Source organism: Zootermopsis nevadensis, unplaced genomic scaffold, assembly GCF_977971745.1.
Source record: "Zootermopsis nevadensis isolate Lab colony 2312 unplaced genomic scaffold, Znev_1.0 Znev_ptg000030l, whole genome shotgun sequence".
NCBI classification, from domain to species: Eukaryota; Metazoa; Arthropoda; class Insecta; order Blattodea; family Termopsidae; genus Zootermopsis; species Zootermopsis nevadensis.
Window position 1 is genome coordinate 9298487 of NW_028259162.1, and position 16767 is coordinate 9315253.

General features: G+C 36.1%; 3 protein-coding genes across 4 annotated transcripts; 2 read left to right on the forward strand and 1 right to left on the reverse strand.

Annotated features, from left to right (window-relative positions):
• The first annotated feature begins 349 nt into the window (after positions 1–349).
• On the forward strand, positions 350–8779 carry Had1 (beta Hydroxy acid dehydrogenase 1). 2 transcript variants are annotated; one of them, XM_022078068.2, is made up of 6 exons: positions 350–554; positions 3208–3395; positions 4584–4792; positions 7165–7322; positions 7665–7807; positions 8439–8779. In XM_022078068.2, the coding sequence occupies exons 1-6, from the start codon at positions 517–519 to the stop codon at positions 8648–8650; spliced, it is 948 nt and encodes a 315-aa protein (XP_021933760.1). In that variant the 5' UTR covers positions 350–516; the 3' UTR covers positions 8651–8779. The 2 variants fall into 2 exon arrangements, with proteins under 2 accessions (XP_021933760.1, XP_021933761.2); XM_022078069.2 differs by lacking the exon at positions 350–554 and adding an exon at positions 2781–3121.
• Positions 8780–9703: 924 nt separating this feature from the next.
• On the reverse strand, positions 9704–12201 carry RpL24 (ribosomal protein L24). Its single transcript, XM_022078070.2, has 6 exons — positions 12046–12201; positions 11875–11950; positions 11709–11794; positions 11433–11594; positions 10986–11046; positions 9704–9838 (listed from the first exon to the last, which is right to left on the reverse strand). Exons 1-6 carry the CDS (start codon positions 12048–12050, stop codon positions 9764–9766), a joined length of 465 nt encoding a protein of 154 aa, XP_021933762.1. The 5' UTR covers positions 12051–12201; the 3' UTR covers positions 9704–9763.
• Positions 12202–12915: 714 nt separating this feature from the next.
• LOC110836644 (transmembrane protein 138) lies at positions 12916–14576 on the forward strand. The gene is made up of 4 exons (XM_022078067.2): positions 12916–13113; positions 14041–14113; positions 14198–14372; positions 14456–14576. The coding sequence occupies exons 1-4, from the start codon at positions 12983–12985 to the stop codon at positions 14560–14562; spliced, it is 486 nt and encodes a 161-aa protein (XP_021933759.1). The 5' UTR covers positions 12916–12982; the 3' UTR covers positions 14563–14576.
• The last annotated feature ends 2191 nt before the right edge of the window (positions 14577–16767 follow it).

The window sequence follows — 16767 nt, forward strand, 5'->3', positions numbered from 1 at the left end:
GAATCGAAAATTTGATGTCAATGCAATTTTTAAAATACCGGATCGAACGGAATAGATAGAATTATGAAACTGGTGAGTTACTTCACATACAGAATATTTCTTGGTAGTTCCAGGAAACCGTGATTTCATTATTACGAAACAACAGATTTCATTTACCCACACATTGACGTGAAATAATTAAGTAAAAGTACTTCTGAATTTCGCCAATACAATTCAGATCCTTTTTTATGCACTCCAGTGCGCTCTATTATCAACTTCCACAACTGTAAACGCCAATTCCTGCAACACGCTGCTTTATTGTTGGCGTCTCCCTTCCCCCCATTTGTTACTCAAGGCCAGTAGATTTCTACTGACATACATACGATATTATCCCATTGGCGACTGGTTCACAAACAGTTTGCTGTTATCGTAAAGCTGTTGCATCAAAGTGAAAACGTTGTAGTTCGATACGAAGCGACTGTCACAACAGAATTTAATTCATTCGAGAAAGAACTGGTCACTTGGGTTCAATCTACGATGGCTAGCAAGAACGAGAAGATTGGAATTGTTGGCAGGTAAGCAAATTACTGTGAAGACAGCTGTAAACCCGGCTTCAGTTTATGTAGGTAAGCCCTGCTTCTTGGTTTAGTCTTGTGAAATGTTAACAAGCAAATATCCGAATAAGTTTTGCATGGTAACAGTCCTGAATTAACGGACCAACTTAAAACATACAGAGAGTCGTTGAAACAAATTCGGCCTTGGCACCGATCCATTTTCGTGCTTAGTTTCTGAGCTACAGAAACCATGATCACTGGGATTCGAACCCAGAATATATTTTTCCTTGGTTGTGTCCTTTGTTCCCGTAACCTTCTAGCCGAAACAAACCTGTTCTGCCGTTCTGCTATCGTGTTTACTTTCCGAGCTACAGAAACCAACTTCTCTGGAACACGAATCCAGGAGCTATTCTTACTGAGGTTTTCGTGATTTTCCTAAGTTTTCCCAGCGATAGAACACAAAATAGGCGACGACAGTCCCCTGTCACATCCTTGCACTTTTCAAACATGGAAGAGATACTAACTAACTAACTAGATGGCTTACCGAACCCGAAGGTTCATCACCGAATTAACCAAAGCCCTCCACCGGACCCTGTCCTGGGCCAACGAAATCCAGTCTCCTTCAACTCCTATCTCCCATAGATCCCGCCTGACATTATCCTCCCATCTACGTCTAGGTCTCCCCAGCGATCTCTTCCATTCAGGTTTCCCGACCAATACCCGGTGCACACCTCTCGCCCCATCCATGCGCGCTTGAAATCATTTATATAGGATATATTATAAAAATGAAAGGCCCTAGAACTGAACATTAGAGAACTCTATGTTTTATTGCTTCTCAGTCTGAGAAACAATTGTGAGTTGCATTTGATGATTTTATTTTAGTTCTTTTGTTTCGTGTCTAATACAGGATCTGAACTGGTTTGGAATTGTTCCTTGAATGCCACAAAAACGACAATTAGCTATATATATAATTTTGTTTGCTATTTACACAGTCAATAGCTACTGCTGTATCACAGAACATTTCTTCAACATGCTTTCTTTTTAATAAATTTTAACGCATTTGTGGAAGTGCTTACGAACTTTGGTTCATTGAATCCTTTTGACCCAGTCCGATATCCAGAAGCACTCCTATTATTTGCAGCACGCCTTTATCAATGTTTGCTAACGTCATTTGTCTTGTGATGGAGATAACCTAAATCCAGTAACTTTCCAGAATTACAGACTAAACAGGAGTTTTAACTCTGCAGATTGTTACTACACGGTCAGTGGATGTTAAGAAATGTCGAATTGCCATTTACTTGTATAGAACTTGTGTCAGTTTACCACAATCTTTTTCCGTACAAGAGTCTCTTGTACGCTGTATTACTTCTCTGCTTGCTCTCCTTTTAACATTTTGACGGAATGTTCTCTGAATTTTCGAATATTTAACAAATGTACAAAGATGCACACACTAACACGCCTCCGTGCGTTTAAATATTATATAATTACATTTTAAAAAAGGACAGTAAATTGTGCATATCATTTATTTATAATCAATTTATTCATGGGGGGGTTTCCCTATTTCAGTGATTATTTTTGGATTTTGGAATATAGAGTTTTTACGGGCCATTACTAATTTCGGAAATCCATTTTCTGCCCTCGCAAGTCTTCGATCATGATGGTTTAAACTTGAACCTGCTCCTTTCCATCTTTATTTTTGTCTGTCGATGCGGACGAAATAATTCCGTTCTTGATTAGCGTATTTTGATAAAATGCGATGTGTAGATTTTCTTTTGAAAACTGTCGAAGTAACTGTTGGCCCAAATCATTCAACAATGATTGGAGTCCCAGGTCGTACGAAGGCCTGTCAATGAGACTTGATTCAAACGAAAAACATTTCAGACGGAATTTGTAGCTGTTAGTCTGTTGTTTTCGAGTTAACTGAACACGAATTGTACGAACCGCGCCTTCACCTGATACTTTGCCGCTCTGTTTAGGCACTGAATACAGTGTCACACAAAAATGAGATCACGGTGGCAATTAAACATTAATGGGCTGCATAATTTAGTATGCGATGATGCAAATACTAGACGCGGACTCGATTAACATTCAAATTCAACGTTTTTTATTGCTGTTTCGCAAACCGCTGTCCCCAGGTTGAAGACCAGTGATAGTTATTTCGCACAAATGAGTCACGATGCCAAGGCTTGCCTGCAGGGGAATTACTTTCCCCAACTTCCTTGCTGTTGTGTAATTTAATTTGTAACTAGTTTCGAGGTATTAACGACTCGCGGAATGACGTTGGAGGAACGTCAGGATACAAAGTTACATGGTGGAGACACTGATGGCTACAGTGCCGATTTCTTGCTGGGGTCACGCTGGTTGCTGATCAAAAATCTTTGTATAATATGCCAGGAAACAGACAAAACGACTTTACATATATTAATGTCTCTGATATATATTCACCCAGTGGATTAATTAATGAAAATATCACTCAGCAGTTTTTGGGTAACATCATGGTTCTGCATGAGCTGTTATGTTATATTATATTATAAATAACATCATAAACTCACAATGTTTCAAAAGCCATATTCTGCTTCTGTTATCAGGTAAGGAGGGACAGAGGACAGAAACCCTATCTGTTGGGCCTCCAGGTTTTGCTAGCCTCAGAACTAATTTTGACATTGGTTTTCAGTGGTCTGATTGGTCGTAGCTGGGCCATGTTATTTGCCAGTGTTGGCTACAGTGTATACATTTATGACATTGACAAGAATCAAATCTCATCTGCTTTGAATGATATTAAAGAACAGACCAAGATTCTGGAAGAAAAGAAACTTCTTCGAGGAAAACTGTCAGCAAGTCAGCAGTTTGCGCTTATTAAAGGTAACAACATACCTATTTACAGTCTGTGTTAAAAGTTTGCAGGTTATCTGGAAGGTATGTTACCTTATAATGCGGAAGGGTAATGAAGAAGAGAAACAAAATGTTGGAAGTCATGTAAAATGCAAGGTTTTAGAAATTAATGTGACAGACAAAAGCAAAACACAGAAAAATTAGCAATTCATGGGAAGAAACCATTTGGGAGTTATAGGTGCATATAAAAAGAGAATATTAAAATGGATTTCAGAGAAACAGGTGACCCACTTTAAGAGTCTTAGGAAGAAGGCAGTGCCATGGAATTAATGTGGTTATATATTTCCTCAACAGCTACTATAAAACAAATTACATTAATCCTTTTCCAAGTCAAACATAGATCTTTTCATACTTAGGAACAATTACTTTATAGTTAGAGGGTAATGTTCCCTAAATTTGTTCACAAAAACTAATATATACCTTATTTGTGAGACTCTAATAAAAGATCATAATTTTTTCAGATGTTTAGTTAAACATCTGATTTAAGATGTTACATCATCTTGTGCAAGCTCTTCATGCTATCAGTAGGCAGGCACATATTGTAGATAAATTTGTCAGCCGTAATTAAAATAATGTTGTATAACACACATTCCTCAGATACATACAGTTATTGACTGCTTTGTGGATAAATATTTAACAATATAACTAATATTTGAATAGAAACATATAGACATCACTGTTCCTGATACAGAGGATTGGTAAGGGAATAGCATACCTAATTGTCAAGCCATAACAGTATATCATGGAATGGGTCAATAAAAGTCAATACTTTATAAAACTGGCATACAATAATGCTTGTAAACAAAACATTTTAAAAGAAAATTGAAATTTTTTCTATTTTTATCTTAAAATTGCATTATATCAGGAAATTGGTAAGAAATCAATGCACAGTGAGAGGATAAACAACCAGGCTAATTTAGTGGTAATACTTTGCATGCTTCTACAAGCAATGAAGTCTTCTCTGGAGACAGAGGCAGTCTCTGAAATGTTGAATTGCAACTCAGTTTGACAAGGCTGATCACTGAAAAGATTTCATTGCATTCAGTTGCTGTGAAAGCACATGTTTTGATATGCCTAAAATGTTTAATCATACAAATTTTCAGAGGTTGCATGGAAAGTTTGTGTTCTAATCCCTGAATTTCTTATCTACTTCTGCAGGAACCACACATCTTGAGGAAGCCATAAAGGGAGCAACATTGGTGCAAGAATGTGTCCCAGAGAGACTGGACCTCAAGAGGATTGTGTACCAGGATGTGGACAAGTTTATGGATGACAATACCATACTGTCCAGCTCAACAAGCACATTCCTCCCCTCCAGGCTGTCTGAAGGACTCACACACAAAAACCAGTTCATAGTGTCACACCCTGTAAGTGCTTGCTTCTTACAAGTCAGAATGTCGTTGGTGTGTGATCCGGGAGAGGAGTAACTTCACTCACAGAATTCATTTGGGAAGAATTATCATTGAATTACATGTAATAGCTGATATCTTATCAGGTCAGAAACAGTCACACAGGAAGAATCTTACTCTTATGATACTTGTACCCTATCAATTGCTCATCCTTTCTGACTAGAACATTGCCCATCTGTATACCATCCAAAAGATATTTTTCAGTAGTTCAGTAGTTTCAAAGCCAGTAGATTACTGGCATTTTCTGTAGCTCTTGCCCAAAGGTAAACCACCCCATATAATCTATGGCCAAGTTTCTCGGGATGTTGTGGTGGTGATGGAGGGAAAAAGCTTTAATGCCCTTACTAAGAATTACCCTGATGGGAACACAATGTGTATGTCTATTCATGCCTGCACGCGCGAGTGCACACACACTCACGGGTAAACAAATATTGACTCTGTTCATCAGTGAGACAAAAATTCTACCTATCAGGCATTATCTTCACAAAGGAAACCATCATGAATAATTGTTATCAGCAACATCTGATTACAACAGACTTGCCCAGTGAAGAGGTGAGACACTGAGAAGGAGAAAGGGTAAAATTAAAATGGATGTTAAAGAAATTGAATGTAATGATATTTATTATATTTAATTAGCTCAGAATCATGTTTAATGGCAAGCTTCTGTATTATTAGTGTTAACCCTTGTGGTTCTATTGCCATAGAGTTAATCAGCTAACTAGAATGCTTCAATTGTCAATGCAAATTTAATTCTGTTGCAAAATTGCAAGCATTTGAACAAGTTATATGATATTCATCTACTCTTTATTGATTGATCATTCATTCTTATACTGTCCATCTTTGTGCCCCTAATTCGTTATATGAACGCATAATCCTCCTAGAACACTGCCATGCATTATCTTGTTTGTTTGTCTGTTCCACTCTATATCTGTGTAAATAAGTCATTATCTTCCTGCTATTTGTACTTCTTCCACTTCAATGAAAACAGCAGTATCTGAGAAAAGGTTTTAGTAATTAATTTTTTTATTTGATTGATTGATTGACTTACTGGGTTTAGATAACTTTATATTACCCTTTGTTCATTCTATAATACAGTCTGAACCATATGTTGACGGGTATGGATTTCTGAGCCTTCAGATTGAAAATTTCATTCTCTATTGATGTGCATTAATTCAAACACCTCAGTAGGCAGAATTTGTGTAAAAATGATTGCAAGGATGTATGCCATTGTGGAATACACAGTTTCCAAATGCATTCCTTCAGATTTTACTTATCTATACATGGAGTTTTGGTGGTCATTTTAAATTAGACCTATAATAAAATCCATATATAATTAATCATGTTGTTGTATTTGGCTGTTAAAATAGGTTTACCCATAAAGGAGAACACAGAATAAGAATGTTTGAAAACAGAGGAGTGAAGATAGAAGACCAACAAATTAACATGTTTACACATAAATAATAAAGAATTACATTATTATTATTATAATTTGTAATAAAATATTACTAGGACATGAAATGTAGCAAATGTAGCAGACATAAGGAACATCAGGGATTCATACAAAATTTAAGTTGTAAAACCTGAAGGGAAGACATAAGATGGGATAATAATGGCTGTTTTGAACACCTGTAAAAACAAGTTTGGTTCCATAAAAGTTGGGTAATTTCTGGATAAGCTGAGTAACCATTAACTTCTGAGGAAGACAACAATTCTTCATGAAGATGGTTAATTATTATGTATGATATCTAATTACAGTTCTTGAATACTTATGCTTATATATTAACTCATGTTTCAATTAACATCATAAGTTAGAAAGAAATTCAGAAATTGATAATTTATTAATAAAAATAATAAATGCAGTGTCACTGCTGTTACTGGAAAAGGACATAATTTCATTTTTTTGGTTATATTTAAGAACTTAAATACATTTCAGAACAATAAATTGTTGCATAATATCTTAGATAAATAATATTTTTTCTTGATTACTCTTTCAGTCAAATATCTTCCAGAAATTGACTTACAACATTCAAAGTCTAAGTTGCGTGATTCTTACATTTAGCACAATATTGTGGGTGCTTTTGAAAACATCACATTTTTGTTTTAATGTTTAATGTCCATACCTGAATGGGTACCATGTTTAGTTCAGGTGATGGGTACAGCTGTTCCACAGCAGGAGGAACACAACAATGAAAGCAACATTACTTAAATATAGTAACTTTTATCAGTCTTCTGGTTCCTTTTTTCAAGATGGCTTCTGATGGACAGTGCTGCCATAGTAAGTACTTAAAAATTTGATTACCTCAATGTGGATAAATGTGCTTCCTGTCCAGGTGAACCCACCATATTATGTGCCATTGGTGGAGGTGGTACCAGCACCATGGACAGAAGCATCAGTCATTACAAAGACCCGTGAAATTATGAAGGAAATTGGGCAGGTTCCTGTCTGCCTCAACAGAGAGATTGAAGGGTTTGCCCTTAACAGAATTCAGTGAGTCTCTGTGGATTTCTTGTACACATTTTGTGCTAGCTTGGTTTTACCATGAACAAACCAAATCTGTTGATGTCACCACTTACGAAGTGGAATGAGGAATACATTTAAGACTTCATTGTGTTCAAACAGTACACCTTTCCAGTCTTGTTCTTCACTCATTAAACTAATGAGTTAATAAAATATATGTGTGAACTTATTAGATTTTAAGATCACTCCATGCTTTGTAATACTTAAGACATATATGTTACAAATTGTTTACATCAGTATCTTTTAGTTCTGGATTGTCTGAGCTGAATGTCATGATTTCTCCAACAAATGGTATTCTGTTTTTTCAAACAGGTACTGCATTTTAAATGAAGTATGGAGACTGGTTTCTGATGGAATTCTGAATGTTGAGGACATTGACAATGTCATGTCTGAAGGTTTGGGCATGCGATATGCTTTCCTGGGACCATTAGAGACTGCTCACCTCAATGCTGAGGGTATGTCAAAGAAAATTACTTTATCCCTGAACCACTACATCCATAACAAGTTTGATCTACCTATCCTCTGCTGTCCAGTGTATACTTGGCATGGAGAAACCACTCTTTTGTTTTTGGGAAGATGCAGTTGTCCAAAAGCTTTATGCAATGTTTTTTCTGCATTTTCCCATTTACAGGTGCTGGACCTATGCCTTTCCAATAAATAACATTCCAGACCATGATTTTGTTTTGGTATGCAACACTTTTTAAACAGTCAGTGACCAGTTCTTCAGGTGTGCTTTACAAAGTGATCTCTCTCATTGATTGTGCTGTTACTTCAGCAGAAGAGCACACCAGTAAAAAATGTATCTCAAGTACTTTCTGTGTTCAACATAAAACTTCGTATATTTATACAGACGTGTTTGTCTATTTTCTATGAAAATGTCATACCTTTCTCCAGTCCACTGTTAAATCTTTTGTTGTTCTCCAGTCCACATAGGTCAGAAATGAGGCTAGCATACAATTTCAGTGACAGAATCCCTAAGTGGAATGGAATATTCTGAAACTCAAAACAGATGAAAGTTACACCATTTGTATGAAAATAATTTCATGTTTTGAATATTTATTATGGTATTTTCCTGACATGACGCAGGTATGGAAAGCTACTGTGATCGCTACAGCAAGACAATTTATGATGTGAGTGTGACATCAGGTCCAGTGCCAAAGTTTGAAGGTCCACTTGTAAAAGAAATCAACAGACAACTTTGTACTAAAGTACCGATTGAGACACTGCCGGAACGCCGAGCATGGAGGGATGACTGCCTCACCAAGCTGTCCATTCTCAAGAAACAGATGAACAACTAAACAGTGCCATACCAGACACTCTCTACACTTTGCAATATGCACTATCATTCAACTACATATACTGTGCAGTAAATTGATGTTAAAATTTTGTACTTAAAAAAGTAGCAAATAAATATTCTTCAAAAGTCACTATGCATTTTATTTCCTCATTGGCTTTTGTGCTGAATATTAATTAGCATTCACATTTCACAATTGGGAAGTTCTTATTAATATATTGAATAAGAGATTATTTATCCTGTGTTTACTCAGTCTTAGGTAAATGCCAGGACAGTACTAACATTACTTTCTGGCCCTTGCTTTTCATAATACACATAAAAGACCTTCCAACAATTAATATCTTCACAGCACCCATATTTGCTGATGACACAAGTATCATAATTTCTAGCAAACATTTTGATAATAATAAAACATTTTGATGTTTTCTGTGCAACACCAAACACAGTTATTTTTCATATGAGTAAATTGTTTACTGCTAATAAGCTGGCCCTAAATCTAGATGAATCAAATAAAATTTATAACAAATAATTCACAACAATAAGCTTGGTATTGGTTGAGCTGTAAAGTATATATACAAGTCAGTAAATACAAAATTCCTGGGTTTGCAAAGTGACAACCACCTAAACCAAATCATATTGACAAAGTGATACGTATGTTAAGTGGTTATGTTACTCAGTTTGATCCACGTTGCATGTCAGTAGCACTGACACACTTGAATTACTTTATTTTCCATAGTGAAAAACAGAATATTTTAGGGGAGTAATTTATCTAATAGAAGAAATATATTTACTTGAAAAGTAAAAAAGCAAAACTGTCCTGTACATGCTATTTAGGCACTTGTGGGGAGAGGAGTTATAGCTCCTACTTTCTTAACCTCAACCCTACATAGGGGTGAGTGGTCAATGTCATGCCCCAGCCATACATTACCCCTGGGAAAGGACCCCAGTAACCACTGGATAGGAGGCTGGGTGAGCCCCAGAACTGGTCTGGAAGCAGGGACTTGAGGAAAAATTATCTGCCTGCTGGGCAAAACAAATCATGTCATAGGCAAACACAGATTTTTACACTTAACACCACTTTATTTATATTTAACACAAGATGTACAACCTAATATTATCAACGCTTTCCTCCAACACGTGGTGCACTCTTCTGCTGAACTTTGGATGCTTTCTGTTTTGGAACAGCTTTTGCCTGAAAGAAAAAACCTTTAACAAACTCAATGGAACAGACCTTGAGAATCTGACAGCAGGTCAAGGGCCACCATTTGTGAAATTGTGAAAACTGGAAGGCTACCAAACTGAACTTGGTCCAAACCTTCAACCTATTTCTAATCTGTTTTTATCTTAACCTCTCACCTATGGCTAAACTAAGTAAAGTAAAGCTGTCCCACTATACGCCATGTAGGCACTTGGGGGGGGAGTAGAGGTATAGCTCCTACTCATTCTTGACCTCGGCACTAGATAGGGGTGAGTGGTCAGCATCACGCCCCGGCCGTGCTTTACACCCGGGAAAGGACCCCGGTACCCATTGTAAAGGAGGCTGGGTGGGCCCCAGAGCCGGTCTGGACGCAAAGGCTAGAGGAAAAATCCTCTGCCCCCGTCGGGGATCAAACCCCGGCCGTCCAGCCTGTAGCTAGTCACTATACTGACTGAGCTATCCCGGCTCATCCTATGGCTAAACTGCTCAAGTGATATTAGTTTTAATTTTCATTATATTCATTACTTGGTACAATAAAAGCAGACATCAACTGTTTTTAAGCAGTAAAACTTGGAAATGACACAATTCTGAAATGATAGCCAAGAATATGCAAGGTCAATACAAGGGCCATTCAACCAAAAATTCTATCCTTATGTGTACGAACTCTTAAAACCTGACAGTGTTGTCACTCTTATGTTGGTGACTGCAAAATGTGTATTTCTATTCACACAATACTTTTATTCCAAACAAATTATGCTTAGTATGAAGATGGCTATCTTTTGGGTTGTTGTGCCATGTAGTCTGGTAGAAGTTAATTGACATTACAAGAGGTGCTTGTTGCCTTCACCACCACCACCACCACACTGATGATGTAGGAAGCAAGAACCTCTGAAAATACTGTGAAACATCTACCAGACTACCCCACACATCTCAGAAGACAGCCATGTTCTAAGCCCTGTTTGTTTCCAATCATTCTTCACATGGGTATTACATACAAAAATGTCTTGCATATCCCAAGCTTTTCTGTTACATACAGGGGCTTGTATTTAAGAGGTTTATAAAAGTAGATGATTGCAATATTTCAGGTACCCCCTAAATTTTAAAATGAAACTGCTGGGAGGCAATGTAACAGGTAACTTACCTTGGTTGGTGCCTGAACTTTCTTTGCTGCTTTTACAGCCTTCTTCTGCTCCTTTGCAGCCCTGTAATATAATATGATATAAAACATTAACAAAAACAATGTGTTATATTGCAGATGTCCGATGCACAACAGTCATTGCTCAGGCCATTTAATTATATCATTCTTTAATCAATGGATTGACAGATTGTTAGTAATCATCACAGCAACAACTTTCCTAGCTTCTGTATCATGTTATACCAAGCTCCATTTTACAAAGATAAAGTCTCCTTTAGGAAGCATTTATTCACATTGATAATGATTAAATATGAGAAAATTCTGTCATAATAAAGAGTGAAGTGTACATTTTCATAATTCTGAATGCTTGCAACTATCAGAAAATTAATTTTTCTCATATTATTCTTTTGCCAGCTCAGTCTTAGTTCCTATGTATATAATGTCACTGTTTACCTGATAGCCTGTTCACGTTGGGCCTTCCTGACCTCTGGCTTCATATTCCTTTTAGCTATAATGTCTGTAAGAGATGCACCTACAATAGCTCTTTGGAACTTTTGGGTGCGACGTGTGCGCTTTTTCGCCTGTTCCTCTTCCTGGCCCTTCTTGTGTTTACGTCTGTCACAAGCGGTAAAAATATCGTGTTACAATGAGAACGATCCACTTCTTGTAATATTACTACTCTAATCTTTTATAGGACTGACATATAACACCACATCAAGCAACTTTTACCTGTAAAGAACCGTCCACGTAACCTTCCTAGGATTCCTCTTCATCAAGTATGAAGATTCACATTTCGCGTTCAAAAAAGTGAATGTCTGAGAAAGAAAACAATATTCTGTAAGGGCATTTTACAAATACAATGAACTGAATAAAAACATCTATGTAAAATACTAACCTTCCCGTCTGTTTTAACCATGGTTTTCCCATGGCCAGGGTATATTTTATACCCACTATATGCACACAAGCCGATCCTGAAATAAACACATTGAAACGGTAAATACAAGTTGGTTAAAAGTCAAAGGATGGTTTGGGAAAATAGCTGATTACTACCCATAAACAAACTTACTTCATTTTAGCAGCGAAACAAACAGCACGTTATATTATTAGGCCAAAGAGCGCATAATCACAGACAACCAAAAGCAGATCACAACGAACCACAGACATAAAAGTATTTCACCATAGTAAGATCACAGAAAACGAAAGAAATATGCAAAACGTCTCAGACTACCAAATCTTATAAACTGTTGGTATAGCCTATGCTGTATGCCACGGTTCATACAACAAAGATGAGCGGCTCAAAGCAACTTGGCGTGAGCCCAACTTTCTGCAATTCATCCTCCATCGTTAAATACATAACGGTGACAGGCAGCAGGGATGTTGTAAGAAAGATAATTTATGTTCAACCCTTCATTGTATACAGCAAGGAAACGTGCAACTTCCCTGACATCTGCCCATGTCTGAAAGTATTATATGAGAGGCTTGAAAAAGTATTCGCCACCATTGATGAGTTCTACTGTACGGACACAATGCACACAGATGACCAGGAAAGAACAAATTTCAACATACATACACGCCATTTGCTGGCCATAGTTTTCATGGAAATACCTGCCCAAACAGGGGGTATTACAAGCCTGTCCCGACCTGCATTTGTGGATCCTGTGGCAATAAGTGCACGTAATATTTTGCATAGTACCACATGTTTATCACGTATCTTGTACCATCTCATATATGATCCGTGCTCCCGTACTTGGGACAGCGACGATGTAAATTTCTAGAGTTTACTTTAATTGTATGAAATATCTTAATGTAATGGTGCAACTTCTTGATCGGATTTGTAATAATACATGGAATAAAATGACATGCATAACAATTTTGCAGTCGTTATTTTACGCGCTAATTTCCCGAATCTGTCATTGATATTTAAACGAATACTACCGTTGTCACCATGGCAACAAGCGTATAAAATATGGCGGTTAGGGACAGTTATTTTGGTTCTCATTAACATGAGGTTAACAACTTCTCGTTATTGTGTTATGTTGATAGTACAATTTGGCCTCTTATTTGCTGATATTTCTGTGAACTGTTTCTCAGACTTCGCCCGTAAGAGCAGTGTAGTTCAGTTACTGCTTTTCATGTAAGAATGTTAGGTTTTACTTCTCATGAAGTACATTAGCTTTTACTTTCATTAAAGTTTATTAGTTCTTGTTTGGTAGAATATGACTCAGGATCGCACTGTTGTACTTGACATTGTGTTACAGTAATAGGCAATGTAAAACCAGTAATATTGGAAAGTCAAGTTTTGGGGAAGGGCAGCAGTGTTGTCAGTATACAACCACTTAGCTAATTCCAAGATGTAATCTTCTTAATTAAAAGGGGGCCCAATTTTTATGGGACTGAAGGTCCTTTACTGAATAGAGTAACATTTATTTACATTACTTCAATACTTATATAATAGACTTCCTTAAAGAAATGAACTGGATGTAATAACAATCTGTTATGTGTCAGTGTACCCATTTCATTCATATGGAATTACTGTATATGGACACAGAAATTTAAAAAAGTTACTGTGTGTACTATAAAAAAGGGCTGGTAGATATATTGCCATCTTGAAAAATTAAGACTAAACATACTACCTCTACACTAAGATTTTTAAGATTCTACACTACCTGTACATAGATGAAATACATGCTTATGATTCAAGAAGCAGCTCTCACTGCAGCACATAAAAACATACATAATATTGACTTCTGATACATTTAATATGTATTATTTCATCTTACATACAATAATTAAACTTAACTGTAACAACACTTCTGTATTTTTAATTACATTTTTATTTCTATTATTATATATTATTATGAACTATATTATTTAGTGAACAGCTGTATGATTTGTCTTTATCTCAACTTGTACATGTTACAGTATTCTGCTTTTTAAAAAAATTCTGTTCCTTTAAATTTCCCAGATATACTTTTATTTTTGTGACAACCTACATAAATTGTGTTGCTCTACAGGATGAATAGATGATGACAGTGTGAATTTTTTGTAATTTCTTTTTCAGAATTCAAGATGTTTGCTTAATATTTGCATTGATTTCACTGGTCCTCAGTTTCTTTTCTACATATGCTTTCCAGGTGAGTACCACAGAACGTTGCAGTTACCCTAAAAAAGGTCTACATAATTCTGCATTTTAATGTTTAATATATATGTTATTTCAGGCTGGTCTGCTTGAACTGCTGTATGACCGATTCCGAGCTACGATTGTCATCAGCATAACATACCTCATCCTCACTATCACCTTACATAGCTGGTCGCTAAGTGAACGATGGGAACATCCCCTGGAGCACATATGGCCAGATGGTCTAATCTGGTTATATGTAACCCAGAGACTTTGTGAGTGGCTATGATTTGTGAGAAAGATTGTGAAACTACAGTTATATAAATTTAAATGATCATGACATTTCTTTTACTTGCAGTGGCTGTGCTGTACTATTACCTCTATAAGCGCTCAATGCTGCGAATCAGTGACCCTCGTTTCTATGAGGATTTTGACTGGGTAAAACATCAGCGTGGGGTGTCTTGAGACACAGATTTAAGGTATGTTTGTGGTTTAGTTTTGGATTTGTAAGCACTGTATCAATTTACCAGGTTATAGTGCATTCAAAGAGGAATACAAAGAATGCTGTGACCACTGAATTTGAACAGGGCAAATATTAGAGTCTACTTTTATTTCTAAGATTTATACTTAGGAAATACTGAAATTAGAGCCGATGAAGGTGGCTATGTTCCCATCTAAAAGCTGCGAACAGTGGCATATCTTACACAATTAGTGCTTATAAGAATACTCTACTAGTTCACACATTATCAGTTGAACAGAATTAAGAGTTAATGTGTAGCTGGGATAATATGCTGTAAAATACAAGTCTGTGAACCATATGTAACATTCCTTCCTCCTTTCCTCAGTCAGTGTTCTGCAACCAGTGTGCCACCACAAGGTTTCAAGCATGTCACAATTCTTTATAAGAAATTGTAAAGGTGTACGTTATAGTCAGTAAAAGGCAATATCTTTTTTTATTTGAATTTGTGATACACATACAGACAGACCACACTCAGGTTCATATCGATAATTTATTCAGTAAGTGATGATACATATTTGTGACCATCTGTAGTTTCATGCCCCCTTCCATGAGGCATAATTTTATTGGTGTGCTGTTATGTATATTTGAAGGTTGCAGAACACTGCCCTAAATCCAGTAAAAGAGGTACAGAGGTAATTCAGTAATTTTCTTGCAGAAACAAAGAAGTGTTGGCAGATTCCAACATTGCATGTCAAAAATGACTTCATCAATAACTTCAGATGAATAAGGGGACACAGCAGACAGAAGGATAATTATGCTGGGTATTCCACCGTGCAGCAGTCAATCATAAAATTTGGTAACAATGTGTGTTTTGGTGATTTTTGAGTAGATTTGCAAATTTCAGAACTGAAGCAGTATTGAAAATTTCCAGATACAGTACAACCCCGCTATAATGCGGGTCGTGGGGGACGGGTAAACCCGCGTTATTACGGGAGTACATCGGAAAAATTGGTACAAGTACTGGACGTACTACATGGTACGTACAGTATTGATAGACTATCACCATTTAAGAGTATACATACTTATTTGACTATGTTATGATTGATTTTTACGGAAAAAGTAATAAATAATTAATTTGGCTTGCATTTTAATATACCGTACTAAAATATATTATACTACTGTACTGTATTTTTTTATTTACAAACAAACACTATGTACACACTATTTATATACTATTACATTCTTTTTATATATCAAAATTTAGCAATATTTTTGTTATCAGCATCCGTAAAAAAATAATTATGAGAAACTGTATTGTACTTACGTAAAATATTTTTCTTAGGTCACTTGCTTTACACTGCACTATTATACAGTACAATAATACATATTTTGTATGATAATTATACACTTTGAATACTTTTTATGCTAATAAAATTATATATTAACACTAAAAGAAAATACTAAAAATGTTTTGAACAAATCTTACTCATTTTGTTTCTTAAAATAGTCTGATATCGTTTTCTGTTTAGAATTTTGAGATTTTTTTTATTGCATAAGTTTTGATACTTTTCAAGTGCAATAAATTGATAGGATCACAATCATTTTGTTTTTCCACCCAGTTGATGACATTATTTATATTATCTAACACTTCATTAATTCTGGGTGGTTCCTTTTCCGTAATTTCTTCATTTTCACTCTCTTCATCAGACGCCTCATTCATATTATTTTTTCTTTGCTGTAGTACTGTCATGATTTCTTCGTCAGTCATGTGATTAACAACAGGAACTTCGTCGTCCTCTTGAATCCACACATTGAGTTCAACCGATAATTTTTTTTTTGCTGCACTATGGGGAGACATGAGGTACCCACATTATATCCGGAACCACGGTATAGCAAACCGTGTTATAGAGGGGTTGTACTGTACTACAAATGGACTATGAACATTAGCTTTAAAATACATTAGTGTTAATATCTGAATTTGTCAGCCAAACCTACTGGGATGTTACAATGAACTGCAGCCTGTGTTAAATTTTACATCTTTAGCAAGTTGAGAAAGGCAACTTCATGTTTTTAATCATGGGATGTAAAAAATAATGTTGAATAACTGTATTGGAGAAATGTTGGTGAAAATTCATGTGTTTGTCCATTTGCCACCATTCACATTAGTTTCTGTATTTATTCTAGGGTTTCAGTGCTTGGACCCAAACAGT